This window comes from Phyllobates terribilis, unplaced genomic scaffold, assembly GCF_046119375.1.
Source record: "Phyllobates terribilis strain yellow unplaced genomic scaffold, ASM4611937v1 Scaffold_2__4_contigs__length_985480577, whole genome shotgun sequence".
NCBI lineage: Eukaryota > Metazoa > Chordata > Amphibia > Anura > Dendrobatidae > Phyllobates > Phyllobates terribilis.
In genome coordinates, this window is record NW_027362762.1 from 741,093,963 (window position 1) to 741,121,683 (window position 27,721).

General features: G+C 42.1%; 2 protein-coding genes across 4 annotated transcripts in view; one reads left to right on the forward strand and one right to left on the reverse strand.

Moving 5' to 3' along the window:
* The window catches only part of NME7 (NME/NM23 family member 7), a 237,401-nt gene extending 237,239 nt beyond the window's left edge, over positions 1-162 (reverse strand). The window contains exon 1 of the mRNA XM_073667225.1: positions 1-162. Coding sequence (XP_073523326.1) covers positions 1-3 — 3 coding nt within the window. The 5' untranslated portion in view covers positions 4-162.
* BLZF1 (basic leucine zipper nuclear factor 1) lies at positions 96-26,871 on the forward strand. Of its 3 annotated transcripts, none has more exons than XM_073667222.1 (7): positions 96-231; positions 11,882-11,937; positions 13,077-13,501; positions 18,151-18,350; positions 19,508-19,636; positions 22,916-23,135; positions 26,367-26,871. In XM_073667222.1, exons 2-7 carry the CDS (start codon positions 11,931-11,933, stop codon positions 26,547-26,549), a joined length of 1,164 nt encoding a protein of 387 aa, XP_073523323.1. In that variant the 5' UTR covers positions 96-231; positions 11,882-11,930; the 3' UTR covers positions 26,550-26,871. The 3 variants fall into 3 exon arrangements, with proteins under 3 accessions (XP_073523323.1, XP_073523324.1, XP_073523325.1); XM_073667223.1 differs by having other exon boundaries at positions 130-231; positions 11,886-11,937; XM_073667224.1 differs by lacking the exon at positions 96-231 and adding an exon at positions 238-414.
* Positions 26,872-27,721: the final 850 nt, after the last annotated feature.

Genomic DNA, 27,721 nt, shown 5'->3' on the forward strand with positions numbered 1-27,721 from the left:
CATGCTCAGCTCCTCACTGCTGCCCTGTTGTCAGTAACCCAGCACTGGACGCCAACAGCAGTTGTCCTGGGTCTCCCTGGCAACCACCAGACACCGGAAAGGAAACTAGTCCCGCCCAATAGACGAACAACGTCCCTCACACGCACAGAAGCTCCTCCCGGAAGTGACGCACGGCTACGCTGACGGCGTGCTGCTTATAGCAACACAGAGCTGACGTCCTCCCGTGGCCACGTAAGTCCCCTCTGCGACCCTAAGAAGAATGTCGCGACTTGTCCTCCCCACTGTCGCTAATGGCGTCCTATGTGTCTGGGGCTTCTGTCAGGTCTGGACGCGGTGACTTCTGCTCTGCGGAGCTGTGTTAGTTCCGGAATTTCCAGGACTCTATGGAAAGCCCTGAGTGTAGGAGTACTAGAGGTGCGATAACCTGGATAAATCCCATATACCCCCCCCCCCTCCAAAAAAAATAAGCATTCTTATTTTTGAGAGCTCGAACTTTTTAATTTCCACAGTTCTGAGGTTTTTTATGTAACAAGCTGTTGTTTCATTGATATAATTTTGGGATAGGTACCAGTTTTTTTGCGGGGGGGGGGGGTGGAGGATGGAGATTTTGCTTTAATAACTTTTTTCATATTTATTCTCCCAACCTGCAGTCACTTGAACTTTATCTGGATTGACAAAATGTTTAGTTATCTTTCATTCTCTCACCATAGATGTCAATGCAACTTTTTTTTCTTAAATCCCTGCTTTAATCTAGTCATGTGACAACGAGTTTCGCAGATGGTTTTGGTTGCATGATGTGTCTGAGCATTGCTGTCACATGACGCATGTAGCCCGAGCCTTATACTGAGGAGTAAACTCTGCCTCCAGCACAGCCTAATGGCAGACATTATTAATCTATCAGAACCGGTGAGAGCATGGATCCTGTGATTACAGCAGGAGCCTGGCTGTATATTTTTATACTAGGTCCTACAACTGATCACAGAAGCGGCAGCGTGTGATCAGGACGATGTGTAGATCTGTCATGGAGCAGAAACTGCTATGTGCTGCTCATGATGGGTTTATACATAATAGAGCAGGGGTAAAAAAAAATGTAAAGCGTTTTGACTTTCAGAACACAATGCAAAATAGAAAAAAAATTCCTGTATAATGAAGGGTTTAGAGGGAGTCAGTCACACCCGAAATGCAAATGAAGCTAATGAAACAGCCTTGTAGGGGCCTTGGCTTCTATGAAAACTATACTATTATATTGCTGTAATTATTCTTTAAAACTTGTTTTATTCTGTATGCAAATGTGAGTGGTTTGGGGACCCCTTGGCATGGTCAGGAGCTTGGTGCACCTTTTACGTCCCTTCCGTTTACATACTGAGCAGATCCTGGATTGACAATGCTCGCCTGCCTAGAGCACGCACTGCCTGAACGCTAATCGCCGTGTCGCACATACACGGACTGAAGGAATCCGCGGAGTGCTGACTGTGTGGGGTCATGTCCCCCATTTCATCAGTGCTTCCTGTCAGTTGGAGCTTGCTTCACTGATGCACCCAGAAGTGTAAGCAGCTCCTGAGAGCAGATTGTGGAGGGATCCGTTACATGCTCCAACTGTACTTAGTGCAACACAGAGTAGATCAATATCCTTTCTTACATTGAGCTATTCTGTGAAATACTGAAGACAGGAGGGGCACGTAACTAATCCCCCCCCCTAAAGCCGCCAACTACAATTCTGGGTGTATCGGAACAGCTGAAGAGAAGCAGTAATGAAAGCGAGAGCCTGGCCCCACACTTCGCTCTGCCGATTCCTTCATAGTCTACGTGCACATGCCGCAGTTAGGGGTTCAGGCAGCTCTCACTCTGTACAAGCAGATGCTGTTAGGCCAGGGTCACACAACCATTTTTTTTGGGTTCAAGTGTGATCTGATAAAACATGTTAGTCTATGAGGCCGTGCACATGTCTAATTTTTTTTTTCCTCGGACCAAGCCAGTCCAAGGAAAAAAATGCACCATTTCCCAAGTTTGATCCAATTTTCGGATTGCATTAAGCTATGCAAGTCAATAAGTGCGTGGGAAATATCCAACTACACTCAGATGACATATGAGTGGAGCCAATTTCCCCACACTGACACAATGTACAGAGTAGGCCATGTATATGGATACACCTAAATTATATGGGAATGGTTGGTGATATTAGCTTCCTGTTTGTGGCACATTAGTATATGGGAGGGAGAAAACTCTTCCAGATGGGTGGTGACCATTGTGGCCATTTTGAAGTCGGCCATTTTGGATCCAACTTTATTTTTTTCAATGGGAAGAGGGTCATGTGACACATCAAACTTATTGAGAATTTCATAACAAAAACAATGGTGTGCTTGGTTTTAATGTAACTTTATTCTTTCATGAGTTATTTACAAGTTTATGACCACTTATAAAATGTGTTCAAAGTGCTGCCCATTGTGTTGGATTGTCAATGCAACCCTCTTCTCCCACTCTTGATACACTGATAGCAACACTTCAGAAGAAATGCTAGCACAGGCTTCCAGTATCCGTTGTTTCAGATGCTGCACATCTCATATCTTCACAGCATAGACAATTGCCTTCAGATGACCCCAAAGATAAGTCTGACGGGCTCAGGTCGGGAGACCTTGGTGGCCATTCAACTGGCCCACGACGACCAATCCACTTTCCAGGAAACTGTTCATGTAGGAATGCTTGGACCTGACACCCATAATGTGGTGGTGCACCATCTTGTTGGAAAAACTCAGGGAACGTGTCATCTTGTTGGAAAAACTCAGGGAACGAGCCATCTTCAGTGCATAAAGAGGGCAACACATCATCATGTAGCAATTTCAGATATCCAGTGGCATTGAGGTTTCCATTGATGAAGAATGGCCCCACTATCTTTGTACCCCATATACCACACCATACCATCAAGATGAGATGTGCAGCATCTGAAACAAGGGATATTGGAAACGTGCTAGCATTTCTTCTGTGGTGTTGCTATCAGTGTGTCAAGAGTGGGAGAAGAGGGTTGCATTGACAATCCAACACAATGGGCAGCACTTTGAACACATTTTATAAGTGGTCATAAACTTGTAAAAAAAACTCATGAAAGAATAAAGTTACGTTCAAACCAAGCACACCATTGTTTTTTCTTCTGAAATTCTCAATAAGTTTGACACATGACCCTCTTCCCATTGAAAAAAAAAAATGGACACCATGGTCACCACCCATCTGGAAAAGTTTTCCCCCTCCCATATACTAATGTGCCACAAACAGGAAGTTGATATCACCAACCATTCCCATTTAATTTAGATGTATCATATAAATGGCCCACCCTGTAGAAGAAGAAGAAATGTTGTTCTCCGTCTTCGCCATTCGGAGACAATCAGATCGCACTATGCTATGATCAGAGTGTGATTTGCATAATCGGCCTGATTCTCTTGGAGGAGAGACTCAATGGCCGTGTGCACCTGGCCTTAGTCAGTCAGGGATCTGCGCAGTGTTCAAAGTAAAGGTGCACTAAGCTCCAATAGCTGTTTCATTAATTGAATTTTCACTGGGAAGGTTCAATGATTGGACAGGAGGTGAACTTTAGATTATCTTTTGATATAGAGCAAAAGGAAAAAAAAAAAGGGCGCGGGGGGGCACTCCTAGCATTAGTACATGATTGCGAATGCAAATTGGAATGATTAAGAAGACTTGCCCTTCTCTGTTGTGCTTGTGTATATGCAAGCCTACTGTCTGGACCCCTACAGAGAGTTGCAAGGGTCTACGGAGATTGTACCAGTGGTATATTATCTTAGGTTAGCATTTAGGCCATCCTAGGGGAGAAGACATCCAGCGCAATTGATCCAGAAGAATTGAATAGAAAACATCCAAAGTGTCAAAATGAAGAATGTGTTGGTCATACAGTGGCTTTGAAGTTATAAGGTTTCTTTCTCACGTACATGGAGACCTATTATCCAGTGTTAACGTTGGGTGTTTATATACACTCAAAAAAAAACACCGAAGGCATCCTTTTTCAATCTCAGGACCACCCAGAGGGAGGTCTCATGGTGTAGTAACGGTTTACAAAAAAGGTGATGTGTGTGAAATCTCTATAATCTTGCATTCAGTGGCCAACATAACTTTAATAGCGATTGATCATTCAAAGGGGTCGTTCCATGAACAAAGTACATTTTCATCAATAGAGCTTGGAATAATAAGTTCCATGAACTCGATGGAGCAGCTCTGTACGGTCAGACACAGCCATTACTCAGTACATAGCAGGTGCACCGTAATAAGATTCTCAGCACACAAACATTTTTTTTTTTTTTTTTTTTTTTAAAGGAGCACTCCCATTTATAGTGGGGGTTTTTGTGTGTGCATGTAATGTAGTGTGAGTGTATTTAATATACAGCTTGTGAAATAAGTATTGAACACATCACCAATTTTCCTAAGTGAATGAATTTATAAAGGTGTTATTAATATGAAATTGTTCTCAGATATCGGTAACCACCCATCCATTTCACACAAGCAAAGAAATCAAACCATAGATGTGCATAAATGAAAGGGGACCTGTCACATGAAAATCCGCTATTACCCTGCATATATGAGGTCAGTCTGTATGTTAAATGGCGTTCTGAATCTGCCAGTCGTCGGCACTTAGATCCCCGCTGCCAGAAGGAAATGAACTTTATTCCTCCCGGTAGCGTTCAGGTTTCAGTCACGGGGGTGGTGCTGGCGCTGGTTCAGTCACCACTTTGTGCATAGAGAGCTGCGCATGTAACTGCTTCCCCGGCACTGACTGACAGCTGATCCTAATGCTGAGCCGGCTGTCAGTCAGTGCCGGGAGCAAGGTTTTTGCCGCCGCTCTCCATATACAGAGCGGTGACTCACCCGGCACCACCCCCATGGCTGAAATCCGAATGCTCTCAGGAGGAATAAAGTTAATTTTCTTCCAGCAGCAGGGAGGAAACAACGCTATTAAGGAACAGACTAACCCCATATATGCAGGTTAATAGCGTTTCTCGCATGACAAGTTACTTTAAGTTATATGCAATAATGAGAAATGACATACGGAAAAAGTATTGGACACACTTACTGAATTGTATTTAAAGTGCACCTGTCAGCAGGATTGTGCTTAGTGAACCACATACACTGTCAGGTGGGTGCTGTTATACTGAGTAAAATGATACCTTGGTTGATGAAATCCATCCAGTGGTTCTTTTATAATCTTTACTTTCATTTCTGCCATAATGATACGCATGTGCTCTGGTGCTCTCATTATATATTCATGTATTCCTGTCTCTGCCTTATGACAGGTCACTGTGCTTTCAGTGACCTGCCTACTATTTTATATACGGACTGTAATATCTGTGTCATATTGAAATTTACATTCCTCTAAGCAGCCGCCAGCTCATGCACAGTAGCATCTCTCGTTTGCCGAGAGATGCTATTTTGCACGTGCGGGTGCCATTTTGCTTTTTGGAAAAAAGAATTTGGGTGCAGCAATATGGTGCGGCGCAGGAGCATCTCTCGACAACTGAGAAATGCTACTGCGTGGGTGGTAGCGACCATATTGCTGCAGGTAAATTTCTTTTTCCTCAAGCAACATGGTGGCGCTTAACTGCTGCGCTCGCGCGGACGCCATTTTACTAGAGAAGAAATTTGCTTGCAGCAATATGGCCACCGCCCCCGCTTGTGCGGTAGCATTTCTCTGTTGCCGAGAGATGCTCCTGCGCATGCGCGGCGCCATAATGCTGCATCCAAACTCTTTTTTTTTTTCAAAAGCAAAATGGCACCCGCAGTAGCATCTCCTGGCAAATGGCCAAGATATGCACATATTATGGCAGAAATGAAAATAAAGATTATAAAAGAAACACTGGATGAATTTCATCAACAAAGGTATCATTTTACTCAGTGTAATGGCACCCACCTGACAGTGTATGTGGTTTACTAAGCATAATCCTGCTGAGAGGTGCGTTTTAATACTTCGTACAAAAGCCTTTGTTGGTTAGGACCACTTCAAGACAACTAGTCGCATGCATTGCTCAGGTGTGATTTTTACACTTTAAGTATTATGAATACATTCTAATTTATGTAGGGTTAGCTTATGTGTCCCCCATTTCCACAAGTAATGTATTAAATCCAAATATAATGCTTAGATGGGCAGTAAACTTCCAGTGGGCTCATCATCAATCTATTAACTCCTTAATGACCGCTGATACGCATTAAAAAGGCGACCGCTAAGGGGCCTTATTCCCTCATTGCAGTTTTAAAACAGCGATTGGAAATAAGTGAATAGCGCTCCCCAGAGCCCGAAAATCTCTGTAGAACATGATCAGGGTCTGATTTTCCGGTCCCCAATCACGTGATCGCTGTTATTCAATGAATAACAGCGATCAAGAAAAAAGTGTGCCCGCTGTTACAATGATTTCTCTCTCTTCTGACATGATATACATGTCAGAGGAGAGAGAAATGATTCCCCTGGTACCGCCGCCATTCCTGGGCCCTCCTACTCAGTCACCTAGCCCTCTACGTCGTAGTCTTTGAAAAAAGCTTGGCGGTGCAGTGAGCCCACCGAGATCTTCCTACCAGCACCCGGCAACAGCAGATCATTTTTTCTTTTGGTTCCTTTTGATCACTGTGATAGGATCTATCACAGTGATCAAAAGCCAATACTTAATCAAATCCCCCTTTGTCATCTACTTAGTCATATAAAAATGATAAAATAAAATTTAAAAAAATGTTTTCATTATTTGCAGTTTAGGGTTGGGGTTGCGGTTATGGTTGGGATTTTTTTTTTTCAAAAGTTAGAAAAAAAAATGATGATACGACGACTAATGTTGAGCGCAAGTGCTCGCTACTTGAGTTTGCATCGGGTGCTCAGGTATGCACAGAGTATAGCGGGTGCTCGAGTGACCCCACATGTAAAAAATTAAGATCAACAATAAAAACATATACAGTGGAAATAATATCTACACACCTACAAAAAATCATACCAAGAAGAATAATTTCAGAACATTTTCCACCTTTAATGCCACCTATATTCTGTACAAATCCATTGAGAAACAAGCTGAAATCATTTTGAGGGGGGAAATAAAACTATCAAAACTAAAATAATATGGCTGCATAAGTGTGAACACCCTCTTAGAACTGGGGATGTAGCTGTATTCAGAATTAGCTAGTCACATTTAAACCCCTGTTAAATAGTAGTGCGTACACAGTTTCTCTCATTTAATGTAATTCAGAGTAATCCCATATAAAGTTGAGCTGTTGTAGTAGGATTTCCCTGACATTTTCATAGTCGCATTTTACAGCAAAAGCAATGGTATGTGAATAGCTTACAACACAGCAGAGGGATCTCCTTCTTTAACCATTTCACTACCTTTTGATGTACATATACATCCTGGTTGGGAAGGGGTTCCTATGACGTATAGGTAGGTACATAATGGCGTTTGCTCGGGGCACATAAGCTGTGCTTGCACAATCTCTGCTAGGTGCTCTGCTTAAGTTAAAGCTGAGACGCGGCTCTCACAGCCAAGGGCGGTCCCTGCACCGCACCCAGCTGTTTAACCCCCTAAATACTACGATCAATAGCGATTGCAGCATTTAGGGGGCTCCCTCTCCCGTCCGATTGGCACTCCCGTGATGTAATCGTGGGCTGCTGATTGTTGCCAAAGCAACCCAAGGTCGTCATGACAACCTCCATTTATGCCAGCTGTGATGAGCCTGTTAGACCATACCAGGAGCATGGTCTGAGGTGATTATCAATGAATACTGACCCACATAATGCAGTGCAGTGCACAAGAATTGAAATGCATTATATCAGTGATGGACTAAGTAAAAAAAAATGATAAATGTGATCCAAAATGTTATGTAAAATGTTCCCAATAAAAGCTTCAACTCAATCCAAAAAAAACAAGTCCCCACAAAGATCCATCATCTGTCAATGGAAATAAAGGGGGCTTCCACAAGAAGCAGGAGAAAACAAATGATGCAGTTTATCCCGAGTGCGCCGATACCCCATAGGTGGTCAAAAACTACTTTTGAGGCACAGTACAAAGCTCAGAAGGTAAGGAGAACCATATTATGGTGCACATTGTTATGGTTTGCAGGTGCCAAATTACATTGGCAGAGCCCCTGAGATGTCAGAACAGCAGAACAAACCCCCCTAACGCCCCCCAATAAGTGACCCCATTTTACAAACTACACCTCTCAATGAATTCATCTAGGGGTGCAGTGATCATATTGACACCACAGGTGTGTCACAGAATTTGTATGCCATTTTATATGGTTGGTGAAGAAACAATTACATTTTTACCACAATAAATTTGTTCTAGCCCCAGATTTTACATTTTCACACTTGGAAATTGGTTAAAAATGGCACCAAATTTGTCCCACAATTTTTGCTGATCATAGCAATACCCCATATGTGGCTGTGCAGTACTGCTTAGCCATACAGCAGACTCGGGAGAGTCCTGCTCCTGGAGAACAGATTTTCCTAGAAAAGTTTGTGGACTCCATATGCAGAGCCCCTAAGTGCCAGAAAGGCAGAATCTCCCTCAAATGACCCCATTTTAGAAATTATACCCCTCTGGGAATTTATCTACCGGTGTAGTGATGATTTTGACTCCATGGGTGATTTACAGAAACAAACAGCAATAGATGTTGCTGAGTGAAAATCGCAAATCTGTCATCGTAGTGACCAGTATGTTGTAGTGTCCAGTACATTGTGCCCAGGTCATGCTTCTGGAGACATGCACCCTGTAAATTAAGCGAACTCTCATCACTACAGTACTCACAAAAATGTGGACTCTAAATGTGATTTAGGCACACAGTGGGGCTCAGAAGAGAGAGAGCATTTGGATTTGGGAGTGCAGAATTAACTGGATTTCTTTTTGTGGGATGAGGAGCCACAGAGCTTTTCCAGAGCCATTGAGTTACCAGTAAAGTGGAAGCCCCCTTTAGTTCCATTGACAGATGATGGACCAGAGTGGGGGCATTTTTTATGGATCGAGTTGAAGATTTTGATGGGATCATTTTACATTTTGGATCACATTTATTTTGAGCTCTACACTGAGCACTTACATCAGGGTTTCCATCTAAATCTCTGATTGACGTGACTCAGATGAAACCCCCCGAGGGATCCATTCACTAGAATGAGGCAGCAGTTACTTTGGACTCCTGGCCTCTGTTCAGTGTTGTTCGTCTTTTCAGAGGTGCACGAAACTGTGGCTGACCGCACTTTTATACACGATTAAAAAGAGGGACACCACCGGATCATAGGCCAGACGGCATCCACGATGCCTCCATCTGCCTCATTACAGGGAATCTTCCGCCTTGAGTTCCGTCTGAATCACGTATTTCAGAGATTTACAAGGAAGCCCCATTGTAAGCGCTCAGCGAAGAGCGCAGGATAAATGTGAGCCGAGCCTTTCTGCGATGTTTGAGAGGCAGAATGAACAAGTCAACAGCAGGTGAAGAATTGGTTTTATTTATTTTTCACCCTATTCCTTGTGCGGTATAAGTGATTATACGACTTTATTTTCCGTGTCGATGCGATTACAGTGATACCAGATTGATATATATATTTTTTATGTTTGACTGCTACCACACACTAAAAACTTTTTTTTTTGTAAAAACAAGTTTTTGCTTCACCATATTTTGAGAGCTATAATTTTTTCTATATTTCTGCCAACAGTCATGTGAGGGCCTGTTTGTTTTTCAGAATTTTATTTTATAGGCACCATTTTTGGTCACATAACGTTTTTTGATCGCTTTATATTCTGATTTTTGGGAGGCAGAATGAACAAAAACCAGTTATTCAGGAATTGTTTATTGTCTTTGTCTTTTATGCCATTCACCGTGTGGTAAGTTAGAAGGAAGCTTTATTCTTTGTATCAGTACGATTATAGCGATATCATATTTATATCTTTTTTTGTTTTGCTGCGGTAACACAATAAAATCAATTTACCTTAATAAAAAAAAGAATTTGTTTTTGCATCTCTATTCTGAGCGCTAGAAGTTTTTTTTTCTCTGCTGACGTAGCTGTATGGCGGCTTGTTTTTTGCAGGACAAGATTATGTTTTCAGCTATAGCAAATTTATTTGCATTTGGCTTTTTGATGGCATTTTATTCCACTGTTGGTTCTGCGGTATCATGACAAAGCATTGGTTTTTGCCAATTTTTTTTTTTTTTTTTTTTACGATTTTTACTCCAGGGGTTAACTAGTGGGACAGTTTGATATATTTGGTCGTTCTGGACGCGACTATATCAAATATGTGTACTTTGTTTATTTTTGTTTTTACACTATGTATTTATTGGTATATTTTTTCTGTTCTTTATTTCGTGACTTTTTTTTTTTAAATATATTTTTACAATTTTTTTTTTTGTTTTATTTTTACTTTTTTACCTTGTCCCAGGATGGGACATTAACTTTCTGTGCCCTGATCGCTGATCTAATACTCTGCAATGCTTTTGCATTGCAGGTTATTAGATTAGTTTCTGGCACATGGGGAGGAGGCAGGTCAGCTCTTGCTCTGAGTAGGAGCTTACAGGCCACCATACCTGGGTGATCCCATGGCCAAATCAGCCATCTCAACATGGAGACCATCGGCACAGTGCAATTGCAATTGCGTTGTGCCAATTGGAGCAGAGAGGGAGCTCCCTCTCTGAGCCGAGCGATATCGCTGTCGCTATTGACAGCGGCATCGGAGGGGTTAAACGCTTATGACTGGCGCTAGCGCCGATCATGGGCGTTTCTGCAGGGTGTCAGCTATGATATAGCTCTCCTTTATTTTTCAAGTACCGTACATTGGGAAGAAGGGTGTTTGTTGAACATGTGCTCTAAGTGTCCAATGTGGGGATTAGTGAAACCCAGGCAGTGCTTAGGTCCAACATTATTTATATAAAAATATGTATCAGCTTTATTCTAAGTATATTTATACTTTTATTTATATGTTTCAATATTTCATTATCATTCCTGCTGTCTTTATCCCGCAAGTATATAGATATCTTAAGCCTACTCTAGGATTTGTGTTGGTTCTGTTATGTACCAGTATCCCCATTCTGCCAATCCAAGGAGCCTGTTTACAAAGCCGATGTTCATTTCGGGTTGCTGAACAACCAGGGACACAGACTCCTTACATTATCAGAGGCTCAGCACTTTCCCCTCACCCCTATTGCTCTGACACAGTTGCATGGTGCCGATTGTGTCCACGGACTGCAGGGTGGACCACCTCTCACAGTGGACCGCACGCATTTCCCCTCTCCCCACTAGTGACTTCAGGGTTACCAAGGTTTTCTCCTGTGATGATAATATTAGGTCTCTCGCCAGAAGTGGAGGTAAAGCAGAAATCTGGTTTGGTGTGATATTGTATAATACTGAGTGTCTCTTCAAAGTTCACTTTTGTGGTTGTATTATTCCCTAAGAAGCAATACGGTCTACCACTACTTAGACTTTGGTTGGGAGATGCAGCTGTCTTCATCATGGTAGATACACTTCAAAAAGTTACTAAACATTTGATAATTGTTTTAGGCCCTTTAATTGGCTTGTGATCAATGAGGGTCTGTGTGCTGATCGATAGAAAGCCTATTGAATCTATACTCTTTGCCCTCCTGCCTTCCGAGATGCGCATTTGTCAGCAGTCTTTTGAGCAATTGTTGTGGACCTAAGGACCCTGACCATCGCTGATCAGCAGTAAATTTAAGGGCCTAAAAATGGACAAAATTTTAGTTGCTCCTTAATGGAGCTGAGCTTAAAAAGAGCAATAACAGATTAAATTAAAGATCAGGTAAGGCATACACTTATGATAAATGTTTAAAGCTGATGTGTATTAATTTCTTTTGTCATTTTAATAGGAAAACATGAAACTATTTATTTTGTCACTTTTTTGTGTTTTTTCAGACAGGAATCGGGCTCAACAGTCAGTCGGATAAAACTGCGTGAAGACACCATGACAAGTAAGTATTATGATGTTAGTTTTTACGTCTTTCTCTAGCTTGTGTGTGTATTGCCTGTTTAGTGCACATGGCCACACTAAGGCAGGTTTCACACATCCATGTTTCATGGTCCTTACTATGACCAAGATGCGTGGACGGGTCGCGGGTCTCCTGTCCCAAGCTCGGCAATCTTTTATACGCCTATCAGGCTGCCTAGTTCAGCCAGTCTGTGTGCTTCATAGTCTGTACATGGATGTGTGTAACCAACTTAATTAAAAAGTGGAAATCAATTGCATCATACTGCAAATGGTAGTCTGTAGGTAAATAGCATGTAAATCATGATAGGCTGGTTTAGTGGAAGCACGCCTACATGGAGAAATGAAGTTTTATCCTCCCTGCAGCTGCTTGCTTCCCGTCATTGGGCCGGTGCAGGGAGCTGTAACAGTCACGGCTCACTACACTGTGAGCGTGCTTTACTCGCTCCTCCTGCACCTTGACTGAAAGCCTGCTCTGTACAGACACCCTGTAAAGCTGTCTGTCAATCAATGTGCAGGGAAGTGATAATGGCGTGGTAATTCTGTACTGAGGGGTGACTGCAATAGCCCCCTGCATTGCTGCCAATGACTGGACGCGAGTGACTACAGGGAGAAAATAACTTAATTTTCTCCCTGTAACCGCACATCCAGTACACCAGCCTAACATGGTTTAAACAGTATTTACCTGCAGATTACCTTTATAACAGTAGGTAAATAGCATTTTTGTAACAGATAGGTTTTCTTTAAAGTGTTGTAAAAAGTGAGCAAGTTATCACCTAGGTACAGGATATGTAATAACTTGCTGATCACTTGAGGTCCCACTGTTGGTGCCCTCATTGATGGAGAACTGGGGATGTGCGAGGCCCCATCTGAATATAGCGGCAGATCAGTATGTGCAAAATTGATCAGTTCATTGACTGTAGGACTGTTGGATATACATGAAAGGCCATATTCAGCAGGCCATGTTAGATTTTGTGTCTGTAATAAATTATATAGTGTTATATCACATGGTCCATTCAACTGTATGTGCGAAGCTCCAATATGGAGGTCACTATCACAAGGAAATTACTGAGTGGAAATAATTTTACAGTTGTTCTTACATTGAATTCTTGTATTCTCTTTTAGCCATGACGGCTTCTCCGCCGATCCGCGGGACCGGGGATGGGATGGAAACACAGGCTTTAAAATCTGTAGAAGTCAAAACCTCTCACACACAAACTGCTCACAGCCCAAAAAGAAAAAGTTCCCCAGCACCGTCCATAAGTCCTGGTGTACTTCAGCTAGGTAAAATACAGACCGAGAAAGCAATCGAGATAGAAGCAGTTCGTCTTGTCATCCCAAAGTCAGCAATAACCCACACCGTTCTGACCAAGCAGGCTAAATCACACGAGGTCAATGCACATAGTAAAGCAGAAGTGGTGGACTGTGTCGCTGAACCATGGAAACAACTCTCAGAAATGAAAAGCACTTTGGAAAAATTGAAGAATTCGGAGAGGAGATTACTACAAGATAAGGAAGGGCTCTGTAACCAGCTGAAAGTGCAGACTGAGGTAAGAAGGTGTTTGTATAGGAGGCCATGACGCTACTTGACTGGAGAACCTTTTTATGGCAGCTCGTAACGCCGACTTCCCTGCCAACAGCGTCTCTGTAAATAGTCAGAAATCTCATCAGTCATACTGAATTAATCTGCTTAGTATAAAACTGAAGAGAGAATGGGAAAGAGGGGAGATGATGCTGCTTAATGGACTACAGTGTGAGGAAGAGATCACAGAAGGGTAGACTAGCTCAGATCACAATTCTAACTCTTTAATAGGCGTGGCAAGAAAAATAGCTTTAATTTTTGTAAAGGGTATAAACAGTGGCAGACAGATGTAAATTATTATTATAGCGCCATTTATTCCATGGCGCTTTACATGTGAAAGAGGGGTATACATAGCAGAAACACCTACAATAATCTTAAACAAAGCGAGTCAGCGACTGGTACAGGAGGAGAGAGGACCCTGCCCTCGAGAGCTTACAATTTACAAGGGATGGGCAAGGATACAGTAGGTGAGGATGGAGCTGGTCGTTCAGCGGTATGGTGGAGCAGTGGTTACTGCAGGTTGTAGGCTTTTCGGAAGAGGTGGGTCTTCAGGTTCCTTTTTAAGGTGTCCACAGTAGGCGAGAGTCTGATATTTTGGGGTAGAGCGTTCCAAAGTAGGGGGGTGCACGGGAGTTTAGGCAAAAGCCTTGTCTGATGATGTCAATCTTCTGCTTGAAAAATTAGGCAAACTATTCGGCTGAGAGGAGAGGGAGGAGGTGCTGGGGGATGGAGGAGGAAAGTATTGAATAGCTATTTGGGGTTGTTAGACAGAGAGGATATGAGATATGAGAAGTAGGTTTGTTTTGCTGCTGTTAGTGTGGACTTGAAAATAGTGAGGGATTGTTTGAATGCGATGAAGTGCATTTTGGAGTGGGATCTTTTCCATCTCCGCTCAGCAACCCTGGAGGCCCCTCGCAGGTCTTTAGTCAGGTTGGTGTGCCAGGGTTGCCTATTGTGTGCGAACTTCGGTATGTGTCAGAGGGGCGACTGAATGGAGAGCTGCAGCTGTTGTGTTATATAAAGCAGCGGCAACATCTGCATCATGTAAGGAATTTATGCCTGTAAGAATGAGAAGGGATTCAGAGAGTGAGTGTAGGTCAAGGTGTTTGAGATTTCTGCGAGGGTGTGCTAGTATGGCTATAGCATGGGAAAGGCAACAACTTCTATACAAAGAGTACAGTTGCATTTTTTTTCCGTAAACTTTATGTCTTGCATGTGTCTGCATCATACAGGTCAACAATATGGTGGGAACTTTTTTCCTAGTACCTTGTACACTGCAGATCTACCAGCTACACACATGGTCACAATTGTTGGTACCCCTCTTTTAATGAAAGAAAAACCCACAATGGTCACAGAAATAACTTGAATCTGACAAAAGTACTAATAAATTAAAAATCTTTGAAAATGAACAAATGAAAGTCAGTCATTGCTTTTCAGCCCTGCTTCCACAGAATTTTTTAAAAAACTTAACTCATGAAATAGACCTGGACAGAAATGATGGTACCCTTAACTTAATATTTTGTTGAACAATCTTTTGAGGCAATCACTGAAATCAAACGATTCCTGTAACTGTCAATGAGACTTCTGCACCTCTCGACAGATATTTTGGCCCACTCCTCATGAGCAAACTGCTCCATTTGTCTCGTGTTTGAAGGTTGCCTTTTCCAGACGGCATGTTTCAGCTCTTTCCAAAGGTGCTCAATAGGATTTAGGTCAGGGCTCATAGAAGGCCACTTTATAATAGTTCAATGTTTTCCTTTTAGCTGTGTGCTTTGGGTCATTATCCTGTTGCAAGACCTGTGACTGAGACCAAACTTTCTGACAGTGGGCAGCACATTTCTCTCTAGAATCCCTTGATAGTCTTGAGCTTTCATTGTACCCTGCACAGATTCAAGACACCCTGTGCCAGATGCAGCAAAGCAGCCCCAGAACATAACAGAGCCTCTTCCATGTTTCACAGTAGGGACAGTATTCTTTTCTTGATATGCTTCATTTTTCCGTCTGTGAACATAGAGCTGATGTGCCTTGCCAAAAACTTCCATCTTTGTCTCATCTGTCCATAGGACATCCTCCCCAGAAGCTTTGTGGCTTGTCAACATGTAGTTTGGCAAATTCCAGTCTGGCTTTTTTTATGTTTTTTTTTTTTTTTCTTTCAACAATGGTGTTCTCCTTGGTCGTCTCCCATGAAGTCCACTTTGGATCAAACAACGACTGATGGTGCGATCTAACACTGATGTTCCTTGAGCTTGAAGTTCACCTTTAATCTCTTTAGAAGTTATCCTGGGCTCTTCTGTTACCATTTGTATTATCCGTCTCTTTCATTTGTCATCAATTTTCCTCCTGCGGCCACGTCCAGGGAGGTTGGCTACAGTCCCATGGATCATAAATTTCTGAATATGTGCAACTGTAGTCACAGGAACATCAAGCTGCTTGGAGATGGTCTTATAACCTTTACCTTTAACATGCTTGTCTATAATTTTCTTTCTAATCTCCTGAGACAACTCTTTCCTTTGCTTCCTCTGGTCCATGTTGAGTGTGGTACACACCATGTCACCAAACAGCACAGTGAGTATCTGTAGCCCTATATACAGGCCCACTGATTGATTACAAGATTGGAGACACCTGTGATGCTAATTAGTGGACACAGCTTGATTTAATATGTCCCTTTTGTTGCATTATTTTCAGGGGTACCATCATTTCTGTTCAGGCCTATTTCTATGAGTTTAATTCTGTGGAAGCAGGGTTGAAAAGCAATGTCTGACTTTCATTTGGTCATTTTCATAGATTTTTAATTCATTATTACTTTTGCCAGATTCAAATTATTTCTGTGACCATTGTGGGTTTTTCATTCATTAAACGAGGGGTACCAACAATTTTGACCACATGTGTATATGCATCTGACTGCGCTTGAACTTGAGTTTAATTGTATTTGTACATTGAGGATGAATACGTTTTATTATGTAAGGTGCTGCATGTAACCAAAGCTTCTCTCCGCACAATGCTTGTTGTCATGTCTGATAAGTGACATTGTTTCCCATGTGTCCTGGCGTCTGAAGTTCAGTATATGAGTTTATGATGTGTGACAGCGTGATAGGAAGGTCACACTGAGAAGAGCACATATTATCTTCTCTCATGAGGCCATGAATCATTGACTCTTTCTTCAGATTTTTTTTTCTTTACACTATATCATTTACTGTCCTTTTTTCTACGCTTATGGCATGAGTTCAATTGCGATATGTCTTCAGTTAAATTGGTTTTCCAATTCCAATTTCCTACACAACCCTTTTCTTTTTAAAGAGGACTTTTCTGCAAATTTTCGATGTTGAACTGGACACAAGTTGGAATAGTGGCTGCAGAGCAAAATAAAATATTTTTTTTATTTCACGTTTCCGTTGCTAATGTATTAGCAATCAAAGTATTTGGCACCATATGAGTTAAGTCCAAGTGGGTGTTACCAGACAATTCTCACTCCGGGTGTGTACTTCTCCCTCTATTAATAAGCAGGCTGGGATACAGCAGAAAAATAACACTCCCACCGCCATAGGTTAGGTTACTCGGTGTGTGGAATGTAATGACTCATCTCTGATCTCCTGGTCTGACCTCCTGCATGATTAGAAAGTGCATCTGAGTTTAGCTATATCACATTGCAAAACCTTTCTGCCAGCTCTCCTCTCATAGTATGGTTAGCTCTGCTGTTCTGCCCCTTCCCCTCACTGCTTGTAAGTAAATGAGTAAACACTTATGTCTATTGTGCTCACTGCATCTTGTAATTGGTCTGCAGTGAGAGCATAGGCTGCCATTACATCTCTCACAGGAGTAGCTTATTGAGCTCTTATTGCAGAGCATGACAAGTTGCCATTAGGACAACAGATATAAGTGTGACTCCAGAGAGGCAGTGTGGGGAAAGGGCAATACAGCAGAGCTAACAGTGCTATGAGAGGAGGAGAGCTATAGAAGGGTTTGTAATTTCACACAGCTAAACTCAGCTGTTCTGCCCCTCCCCACACAGGGACCTTACCTGAAACATCTAATCTCTCAGTATTTTCTAATCATGCAAAAGGTTAGATCAGGAGATCAGAGCTGTATTGTTACATTTCACACTGAGAAACACAAGCTATTGTGGGGCTGTGTTTCTGCTATGTTGCTGCCTGCTGATGATTGAGCAACTCATACTTGGAGAAGAAGTACATGCCCCCAGTGAAAGCTCTGATAACGCCCAGTTAGACTTAGCAACTAATGAGTTAAAAAAGTTAATATCTCCACAATAAACAGGAGAAGTTTAAAAAAAAAAAAAAAAAAGTTTCATTTCGCACTGCAGCCACAAATACATTGTCCAGTTCAACATGAAAAATTTGGTGAAAGGTTCTCTTTAAATGCTAGAGTCCCCCAGATACAATAAATATATTCTCACCTCCCAGATAGGCGCCTTTCCATCAATGTTGGCATGTAACATTGTTATGGGCTGCAGTCTTTACAATTCCATCTGGTGGAAGTGTGAAGACTGCAGCCAATCAGTGGTCGCTGATTGACTGACTGCAGTGGTCATATAACATAACAATAATCGGCAGCCACTCATTGGATTGTAGTTTATTATAGTAATTTCCCTTATTTTGAAAGGTTAACAGAGAGTTGAAGAAGTTACTGGTGGCCTCTGTTGGTGATGACTTACAGTATCATTTTGAGCGCATTGCTCGAGAAAAGAACCAACTGATTTTAGAGAATGAAGCACTGGCTCGGAATACAGCCCAGCTCTCAGAGCAGCTAGAGCGCATGTCAATTCAGTGTGACGTATGGAGAAGCAAGTTTCTTGCCAGCCGGTAAGTCAGATCACACAGATTGTGTATTTTATGTCATAACTTCACCTTCTGTATCCTCACTTATCACACTTGTAGATTGTGAGCCGTCGCGGGCAGGGTCCTCGCTCCTCCTGTACCAGTCGTTGTCACGTTTTGTTAAAGATCTTTGTAATAGTTCATGTATGTATACCCCTTTTTCACATGTAAAGCGCCGTGGAATAAATGGCTCTATAATAATAGCCTAAATTGATGCATCAGAAGTTATGTTCACACTAGGCGTTTTTTTTTTTTTCTGCAACAAAACCTGATCTCTTGGCAGGAAAGAAGCTGCGTCAAAAACACAGGTTTTGGTGCGTTTTTGTTGCGTTTTTCAGGATCCCAAAGTTCAGCTTTGCTTCCACCACAGAAGCATGAACACAGGTCACCGATGTAAGACATATGTAAAATGATATTAACCAGAATTACAAATGTAACAGTGGGGGAGGTGAATTGTTCAGGAATAGTTTTTCTAAGACATTGGCAGTGCATTGACTTTGTAGGACACTATTTTAACACTATGGTCTGCTATTGAATTGCTCAGAGATTGTTCAATTTCACATCTCTGTTGGCCACAGGTATTGTTCAGTCTCACACCTAGCTCAGCAAATGTTTACATTGTACAGGTCACTAATTTAATTAAACTGTCATCTCAGGTGACAAGATGGTAAAATCACAAAAATAAATGAGTTTCACATACTGCTATACTTGCTTTTTTCACTAAAACACAGCAAAACATCCTAGCTATGTTCACACTATGCGTTTTTTCAGCTTTATTTCACCACCTCTTACTTTCAGTGGGTAAAAAACACTGAAAGAAGTGACATTCTCTATTGTGCAAAAAAACATGCAAAGCACAAAATACTGATAACACAAAAAACAATGTGTGTGCATGAGATTTCTGAAATCTCATAGACTTTGCTGGTACTGTAAAACGCAGCTGAAAATTTGCATAAAAAAGCGCATAAAAAAAACCCTGAAAAAGCGCCTAGTGTGACTCTCCTTACATAGTGAAAGCTATATGTCTAACTTGAAGTTAGAGCTAAATCTTTCTAGTTCCCTACTGGGACCATAAACTCTGTCTGTTATTATTATGTAAAGTTCCTGGCACAATGATTTGTATTTCTCTTCTTTTATTGCAGTGTTATGGCAGATGAATTGACCAACATAAGGGCAAATCTTCAGAGGCAGAATAGAGAGACCTCAAGTGCGCTTCAAGATTTATTAAGTGAAAGGGACCAATATCGGCAAGAAATGTCTGAAACACGAAAGTAAGATTTCCTTATTTGAAAGGTTGTTCCTATCTTCATAAATGGATATTTTTGGATAGTGCTTGTAAAGACAAGTAATTTTGCATTTGATTGCTTATTAAAATTTTCACACCTTCTTGAGATGTTAACACGTTTTTGTTTTGTTTACAGCAGAACATGCTCAGTGCTTTCCTGCTCCTTTCTATTGAGCTTGTAAACCCTGTCTTTTAAGCTGACGAGGATCACTGGAGCTACCTCCTAATCCCGGCCAGCTTTATGGCAGTGTTTACATGCTAGACAGCAGCGGTGATCGGTGTCCTAGGCAACAAACTGTAAAGAAAAGTATCAATATCTCAAGAACAGTTGCAAATTTTAATAAACTGTGAATTGAAAAAGTGCTTGTGTTTACAAGGACAATAGCCCTTTATTGAGATGAGAATAACACTTAATGTTTTTTGATTAGCCCCTTCTCGCTCCACTATACTATTACTTGATTGAGCGGGTGTGAGTGTCAACTTCTGGGCCCACTCTAAAAAAGCCGATGCTGTTGTTGTTACATAGCCAGTTGCTGCCTCTAACAGCAGCAAGCTAAGCAAGTTGTGCTTGACAGCAGCACTTAAACCGTGCAATCCTGTCCGACGTCCGTTCTGTGCATCCGTCGCCCCCACTGTGACTTAATCGTTTGGTGCCCATGGGTTAACCCCCTCAGCATAGCACAAAAATACCTTTTATTATCTCCCCAAATATGTGTGGTATGGTCTGAAGGAGCGTGACTGGTCTTGCTTCAGCGCCTCCTCTCTCGTCGCAGTCGCCATCCTCCTTCCCTGCTTCATGTGGATGACGCCTCCTAAGTCATCCGCATAGTGTCTTCCAATCGCTCTCCTCTGCAGACGTACTTTGCTCTGCTGTGCAGTATTGTAATGCGCATGCACTGGGAGAGGTTAAAGAGCCCTGATGACCCAGAACTAAAGCCGGCGCATGCGTAGTACAATACTTTGCTCTGACCTCACAGGAGTGCGATCATATACACTGAGTATATGACTTAAGACGCATCATCCACGTGAAGGAGGGACGGAGATTGCGACGGGAAGTGGAGGCGCCAAAGCAAGACCAGTGATGCCCATCGGACCCAACCACACAGTTTGGGGAGATAGTAAAAGGTATTTTTTTTTGTGTTATGCAGAGGAGATTGAGAATTTACATACAGCTTTAGAAGAATACTGTAAAAAAGGAAAGCTGTCACCAGTAATGACGCTTTTAACAGCATTATTATGCTGCCTGGCACCAGCACGCTGCTGAATGCAGTAGGGAGAAAATTAACTTTATTCTCCCCGCCAGCATTAGATTTAAATCGTGGGGACAGGGGCGCTGCGGGTTCAATCATCGTGCTGAGAATACAGAGCGGCCCTGGGGTGCGGTTACAGCGGCCTCTTTGTATTCTCAGAGCGATGACTGAACCTGTAGCGCCTCCGCCTCCATGACTGAAACCGAATGCTGGCGGGGATAATAAAATTGATTTTCTCCCCGCTGCATTCGTCTGCGTGCAGTCGCCCATCAGCATAGTAATGCTGTTAAACAAAAAAAACTGCCCTGCACATCCAAAACAAGAAGTAGGTGTGTACAAGTGTTTACTAGGAGCAGCTACCTCCATATATAACTAACAAATAAAGTAGCACTCTGCAACGCTAAGTATGCCAACATGAAATACATGCAACTTGAATAGCTTTACTGCTCTAGAAAATAGAAACGCCTTACCGTGGCTACCACCTGTACACACCTATTTCTTGTTTTGGATGTGCCGGTCAGTTTTTTTCTGTTATGTATAGGCTCTCTGACTGAGCACTCCGCCTCTAGGCCACAGGCGGTTTTAATTGCAGCAGGATCTTGCCTTCCCACACACAGGCAGACTTTGGTCTCTTAGAGAGGAGTTCACATTGGCAGAATCCTGGTATAACGAGAAACGCCTTATCGTGGCTTCCGGGTACACATGAATTGGCCAATTTATGCGCTAAGATTTCTCAGTTATTTCTATTTTTCTAGAGCAGTAATGCTATTCAGATTTCATGTATTTCATGTTCGCTAACTTAGCGTTGCAGAGTGGTGCTTTATTTGATAATAATAATAACGTTGTTAACCTAAAGATTAACCACATACACACGTGGTCAAAATTGTTGTTACCCCTCATTTAATGACAGAAAAATCCACAATGGTCACAGAAATAACTTGAAACTGACAAAATTAATAATAAATTAAAAATATATGAAAATGAACAAATGAAAGTCAGACATTGCTTTTCAACCCTGCTTCCATAGAATTTTTTAAAAAAATTAAACTTCTGAAATAGACCTAGACAGAAATGATGGTACCCTTAAATTTTTTGGTCGCCGCAACATTGCAATAAAATGCAATAACGGGCGATCAAAACATTGTATCTACCCCAGAATGGTATCAATAAAAACATCAGCTCGGCGTGCAAAAAATTAAGCCCTCACCAGGCCCCAGATCCCAAAAAATGAAGACTCTACGGGTCTCGGAAAATTACGTCATATATATTTTTTTTTTTTTTTTTTTTTAAGCAACTTTGGATTTTTTTTTCACCACTTAAATAAAAAATAACCTGTTCATGTTTGGTGTCTACGAACTCGTAATGACCTGGAGAAACATAATGGCAGGTCAGTTTTAGCATTCAGTGAACGTGGTAAAAAAACAACAACAAAAAAACTGTGGAATTGCAAATTTTTTTTTTGCAATTTCACCGCACTTGGAATTTTTTCCCGTTTTCCAGTACACGATATGGTAAAACCAGTGATGGCGTTCAAAAGTACAAATTGTCACGCAAAAAATAAGCCCTCACATGGCCATATTGACCTAAAAAATAAAAACGCTATGGCTCTGGGAACAAGGAGAGACTAAAACGCAAAAACGGAAAATCCCAAGGATGTTAAAGGGTTAATGGTGGTGGCCGTATTCTATATTTGAGAAACCTTGTGACCGGTTTATTTTAAATAAATCCTCAAAAAGCGCTGAAAAATAAAACCATTTCACCCTCATAAAACAAAGCCTAATACAGCTATGTCAGTAAAAAAATAAAAGTAATGGCTGATGAAATTCACAGAGGCAAAAAAGGGAAAAAATGGTAGGTTGTTAACTCTTTTTCAGGTCCAGTCATTCAAGGATTAAAAAATGCTTATTTAAACCGATCTTTATTGGGTTATGCCATACTTCACTAGTTTTCATAGCTCTCCTCCAGTGACCATATTTTCGTAATCTGACTTACACAGACTTCTTTCTTTTCCACAGAGTATTAGAAGAACTTCTCATCTCCCTGCAGTGGGGACGACAGCAGACCTATCACCCTACCGCTCAGCCATACTCTACCACCGAGCTCGTGGCTGCAAACCGGAAGCTGGCACAAGCTGTAAAGTCTCACCTTATCGCAAATACTGGATCGACGAGCCCCAAGCATGCTCAACAGACAACTGAATTTTGCAGCACTCCTGCAGAAAAAATGGCAGAAATGGTAAATTACTTTTCTTTTTAACAACAGCATTTCCAGACACATCCACCATTTGTGACTCCTGTTTCCTCTCACTGAGACGAGCAGCAGGGTTTTCATGATCTACTAGAACAGCCTTCTCTGTCCCCATCCGCAGAATATGGAGTTGTAAATGGTGGCTTTATTCTGCTGTCAGTAGTGGGGAGTTCAGCCGCTGTATATACCGTATTTTTCGGACTGTAACATGCACCAGACCATAAGACGCACCTAGGTTTTAGAGGAGGAAAATAGAAAAAATTGTAAATACAAATTGTGGTCATGATGGCCTGTTAAGGGGGAGGGGGTCTGCTGCGGACACTGTTATAGGGGTAATGTCCCCCAATTATGTTAATATCCCCTATCCTGAGTGTGTATATATGTGTGTAATATATATATATATATATATATATATATATATATATATATATATATATATATATATATATATATATATATATATATATATATATATATATATATATATATATATATATATATATATATATATATATATATATATATATATATATATATATATATATCCCCCACTTTCCTGTTATACGTGGCCTTCATCCCTCTTCCTGGTATGTATGGCACCCTTCATCCCTCTTCCTGGTATGCTTGGCATCCCCATCACGCTGCACACAAAAAAAATAAACAATTATACTCACCTCCTCTCTCCTCCAGCGCTGCTTCCTGCTCTACTGTCGACAGGGATCTCACTGTGTGAGCCGTGCATGGCGTCACTGCCATGCTCCCTCACCCTGTGAGATGCTGTGCCGGAACAGTCCCTGCTCCCCACTCCGGGAATGTGTGTATGTGGGGAGCAGTGACCATTCACTCACCTTAATAGCGCGCACACTGTACCCGCAGCCCGGCTCCTGCTGCAGCCGGCGGTCACATGTGGCCACTATTAAAGACCATGAATATTCGCTACAACCCATGGGAGTGGATTGCAGTGAATACTCATGGTCTTTAATAGCGGGCACATAGACCGCAGGGCGCCAGCATTGGCCGCGCTGCGGTGGCTACGGTGTGCATGCTATTAAGGTGAGTGAGTGGTCACTGCTCCCCACACACAGTCCCGGGTGGGGAGCAGTGACTATTCCGGCACAGCATCTCACAGGGTGAGGGCGCATGGCAGTAACACCATGCACGGCTCACACAGTGAGATCCCTGTCGGCAGCAGAGCAGGACACGGCACTGGAGGAGAGAGGAGGTAAGCATAATTTTTTATTTTTTTGTGTGCAGCGTGATTGGGATCAGGGGGTGCCATACATACCAGGAAGAGGGGTGATGGGTGCCATACTTACCAGGAGCCGCACTGCAGGTACAGTGTGTGTGCGCTATTAAGGAAAATTAATATTCATTTTCTGTAGTAGCGGGCACAGTGTAGGCTGCAGCAGGCATCTCCTGTGCCCCGCTCCTCCGCTGCTGCCACTCCCCCCACAACCCCATATAATATATATAGTAGTATTCAACCCCCTGCAGATTTAGCTGGTTGACACATGCGGAATTAACTTGGCATTGTGACATTTGTACTGTAGATCAGCCTGGAAGTGGGAAATGCACTGCAGCAAATTTTTTTTTGTTTTTTTTTTGTTAAAAGTTCATTCGGAGTGTCCTTTATTATTCAACCCCTCAAACCACAAGAATTCTGTTTGGTCCCCCAAAAGTATTAAGAAGTAGTTCAGGCACCAAGAATGAGCTTCACATGTGTGGATTAAAGATCTCTTTTGCCAGCCTTTTCTGACTATTTAAGACCCTCCCCAAACTTGTGAACAGCACTCAGACATGGTCAACATGGGAAAGACAAAGGAGCATTCCAAGGCCATCAGAGACCAGATCGTGGAGGGTCACAAGGCTGGCAAGGGGTACAAAACCCTTTCCAAGGAGTTGGGCCTACCTGTCTCCACTGTTGGGAGCATCATCCGTAAGTGGAAGGCTTATGGAACTACTGTTAGCCTTCCACGGCCAGGACAGCCTTTGAAAGTGTCCTCCCGTGCCGAGGCCAGGCTTGTCCGAAGAGTCAAGGCTAACCCAAGCACAACAAGGAAGGAGCTCCGGGAAGATCTCATGGCAGTGGGGACATTGGTTTCAGTCAATACCATAAGTAACGTACTCCACCGCAATGGTCTCCGTTCCAGACGAGCCCGTAAGGTACCTTTACTTTCAAAGCGTCATGTCAAGGCTCGTCTATAGTTTGCTCATGATCACTTGGAGGACTCTGAGACAGACTGGTTCAAGGTTCTATGGTCTGATGAGACCAAGATCGAGATCTTTGGTGCCAACCACACACATGATGTTTGGAGACTGGATGGCATTGCATACGACCCCAAGAATACCATCCCTACAGTCAAGCATGGTGGTGGCAGCATCATGCTGTGGGGCTGTTTCTCAGCCAAAGGGTCTGGCCATCTGGTCCGCATCCATGGGAAGATGGATAGCACGGCCTACCTGGAGATTTTGGCCAAGAACCTCCGCTCCTCCATCAAGGATCTTAAGATGGGTCGTAATTTCATCTTCCAACAAGACAACGACCCAAAGCACACAGCCAAGAAAACCAAGGCCTGGTTCAAGAGGGAAAAAGTCAAGGTGTTGGAGTGGCCTAGTCAGTCTCCTGACCTTAACCCAATTGAAAACTTGTGGAAGGAGCTCAAGAATAAAGTCCACATGAGACACCCAAAGAACCTAGATAACTTGGAGAAGATCTGCATGGAGGAGTGGGCCAAGATAACTCCACAGACCTGTGCCGGCCTGATCAGGTCTTATAAAAGACGATTATTAGCTGTAATTGCAAACAAGGGTTATTCCACAAAATATTAAACATAGGGGTTGTATAATAATTGACCCACACTTTTATGTTTAAAATTTAATAAAATTCAACTGAGCAACATAACTTTTTGGTTTGTAAGATTTATGCTTCTGTTCATAAATCCTACTCTCGTTTGCAGTTTGAAGGCTCTAACTTATTTGCATCTTATCAAACCAGCTAAATCTGCCGGGGGTTGAATACTACTTGTAGGCACTGTATATATCTCTATATCTATCGGTCTATAAGACACACACCCCACTTTCCTCCAAAATTTTGGAGAAAAAAAGTGCGTCTTATAGTCCGAAAAATACGGTATTTAATCCTCTGGTATATAGGTATATCAGATGTGATCAGTTTTGTGACCAGCCATATTAATTACATATATTTTTACTATGTTTCAGATACTGAATACACAGGATCCCATTGCATGTTCTGAGACGTCTCCAGATATTTCCTTCTCTGAGCCCTCCCCTTCTTTCTTAGCAGCAAAAAAAAGTATTGGACGATTTCACCCGTACACCAGATATGAGAACATCACTTTCAATTGCTGCAATCACTGCCAGGGAGAACTGATCGCATTATAGGAGAACTTGGTCCTTACTGATAGCAGTGAAGACAATACCTATCGAACAGCAATAATTTCAATACTTGGACATGAAATGATAGCATCTGGCTCAGTGCAATAAAATCCATACTAAAGGAAATAATGAATATACCGTTCCAGAAGAAATTTCAAGCGAGATGTTTGACATTTACAGTGACTGTTGCGGTCTATTATTCCAATTAGGTCATTCCATTATGCAGTCTTCAGTATTGTACTCCCCAGGGACATTTTACATCTTTTTTATTGATATATTTGATCTGCAGTGTTTTCAGACAGTATTAAAGCAACAGGCCTTATTCAAATGCTGTTTTTTATTCTGACTTCTGATTGGTACATATATTAAAAACAAAAATGGAGGCATTCGTGGCGTAACTATTGGTTTACATAGCTGTGAAGGTAATTATGTACTATCTCATACGAAACACGTATTTGAGGTCTAACAGAATGATGTAATAATAATGGTCCTCTAGCCTATATAACCCATCCAGTGCAATGGAAAATAACAACCATGACTTAAGTGTGAACAGAGCCTTAAAGGGGTATTCTCAGTTTATGAAATTGGTCTAGTTATTTACACAGCATGAAAAGAATCTAATTTGCAATTGACTTGTATTTTTTATCTGCTGTCGTTCTCCTGCTATGAAAACTTTTATCTTACATGTTTACAGCTTGTTGCCAAGGAGGCAACCACCAGAGCCTGGCTGTAGCTGCAGTCCAACCTGAAGAGTTTACTCCTAAGATACCAGTCTCCTCTTTCCAGTTTGGCAGCTGCTCCCTACACCCTCCTTGTTTAGCTCCTGAACTGGACCTGTTGTTATTGGTCCTGCAAAAAGCACAAGCTCTGGACCCCTCAGCTGCTTAGCCAGAGCAGTTCTGCTAATCACTACTCCGTTCTCCATGAGCAGATGAATGCTTCATGCTTGTTCAAGGCACTGTTATCTCAATATGTAAAGATAAAAGTATAGACTTTAGAACAAGCTTAAAATAAGTTGTCCACTACTTTCACATTGATGCCCTATCTGTAGAATAGGGCATCAATGTATGATTGCCAGGGTCCCGCACCTGGCACCCCCATCAATCAACTGTTATCGGTGTCGGCGGCAGCCGCCGGTCGAAAGTGCTTCCCTGCGGTGCTTGGCTGTTAAGTTGCAG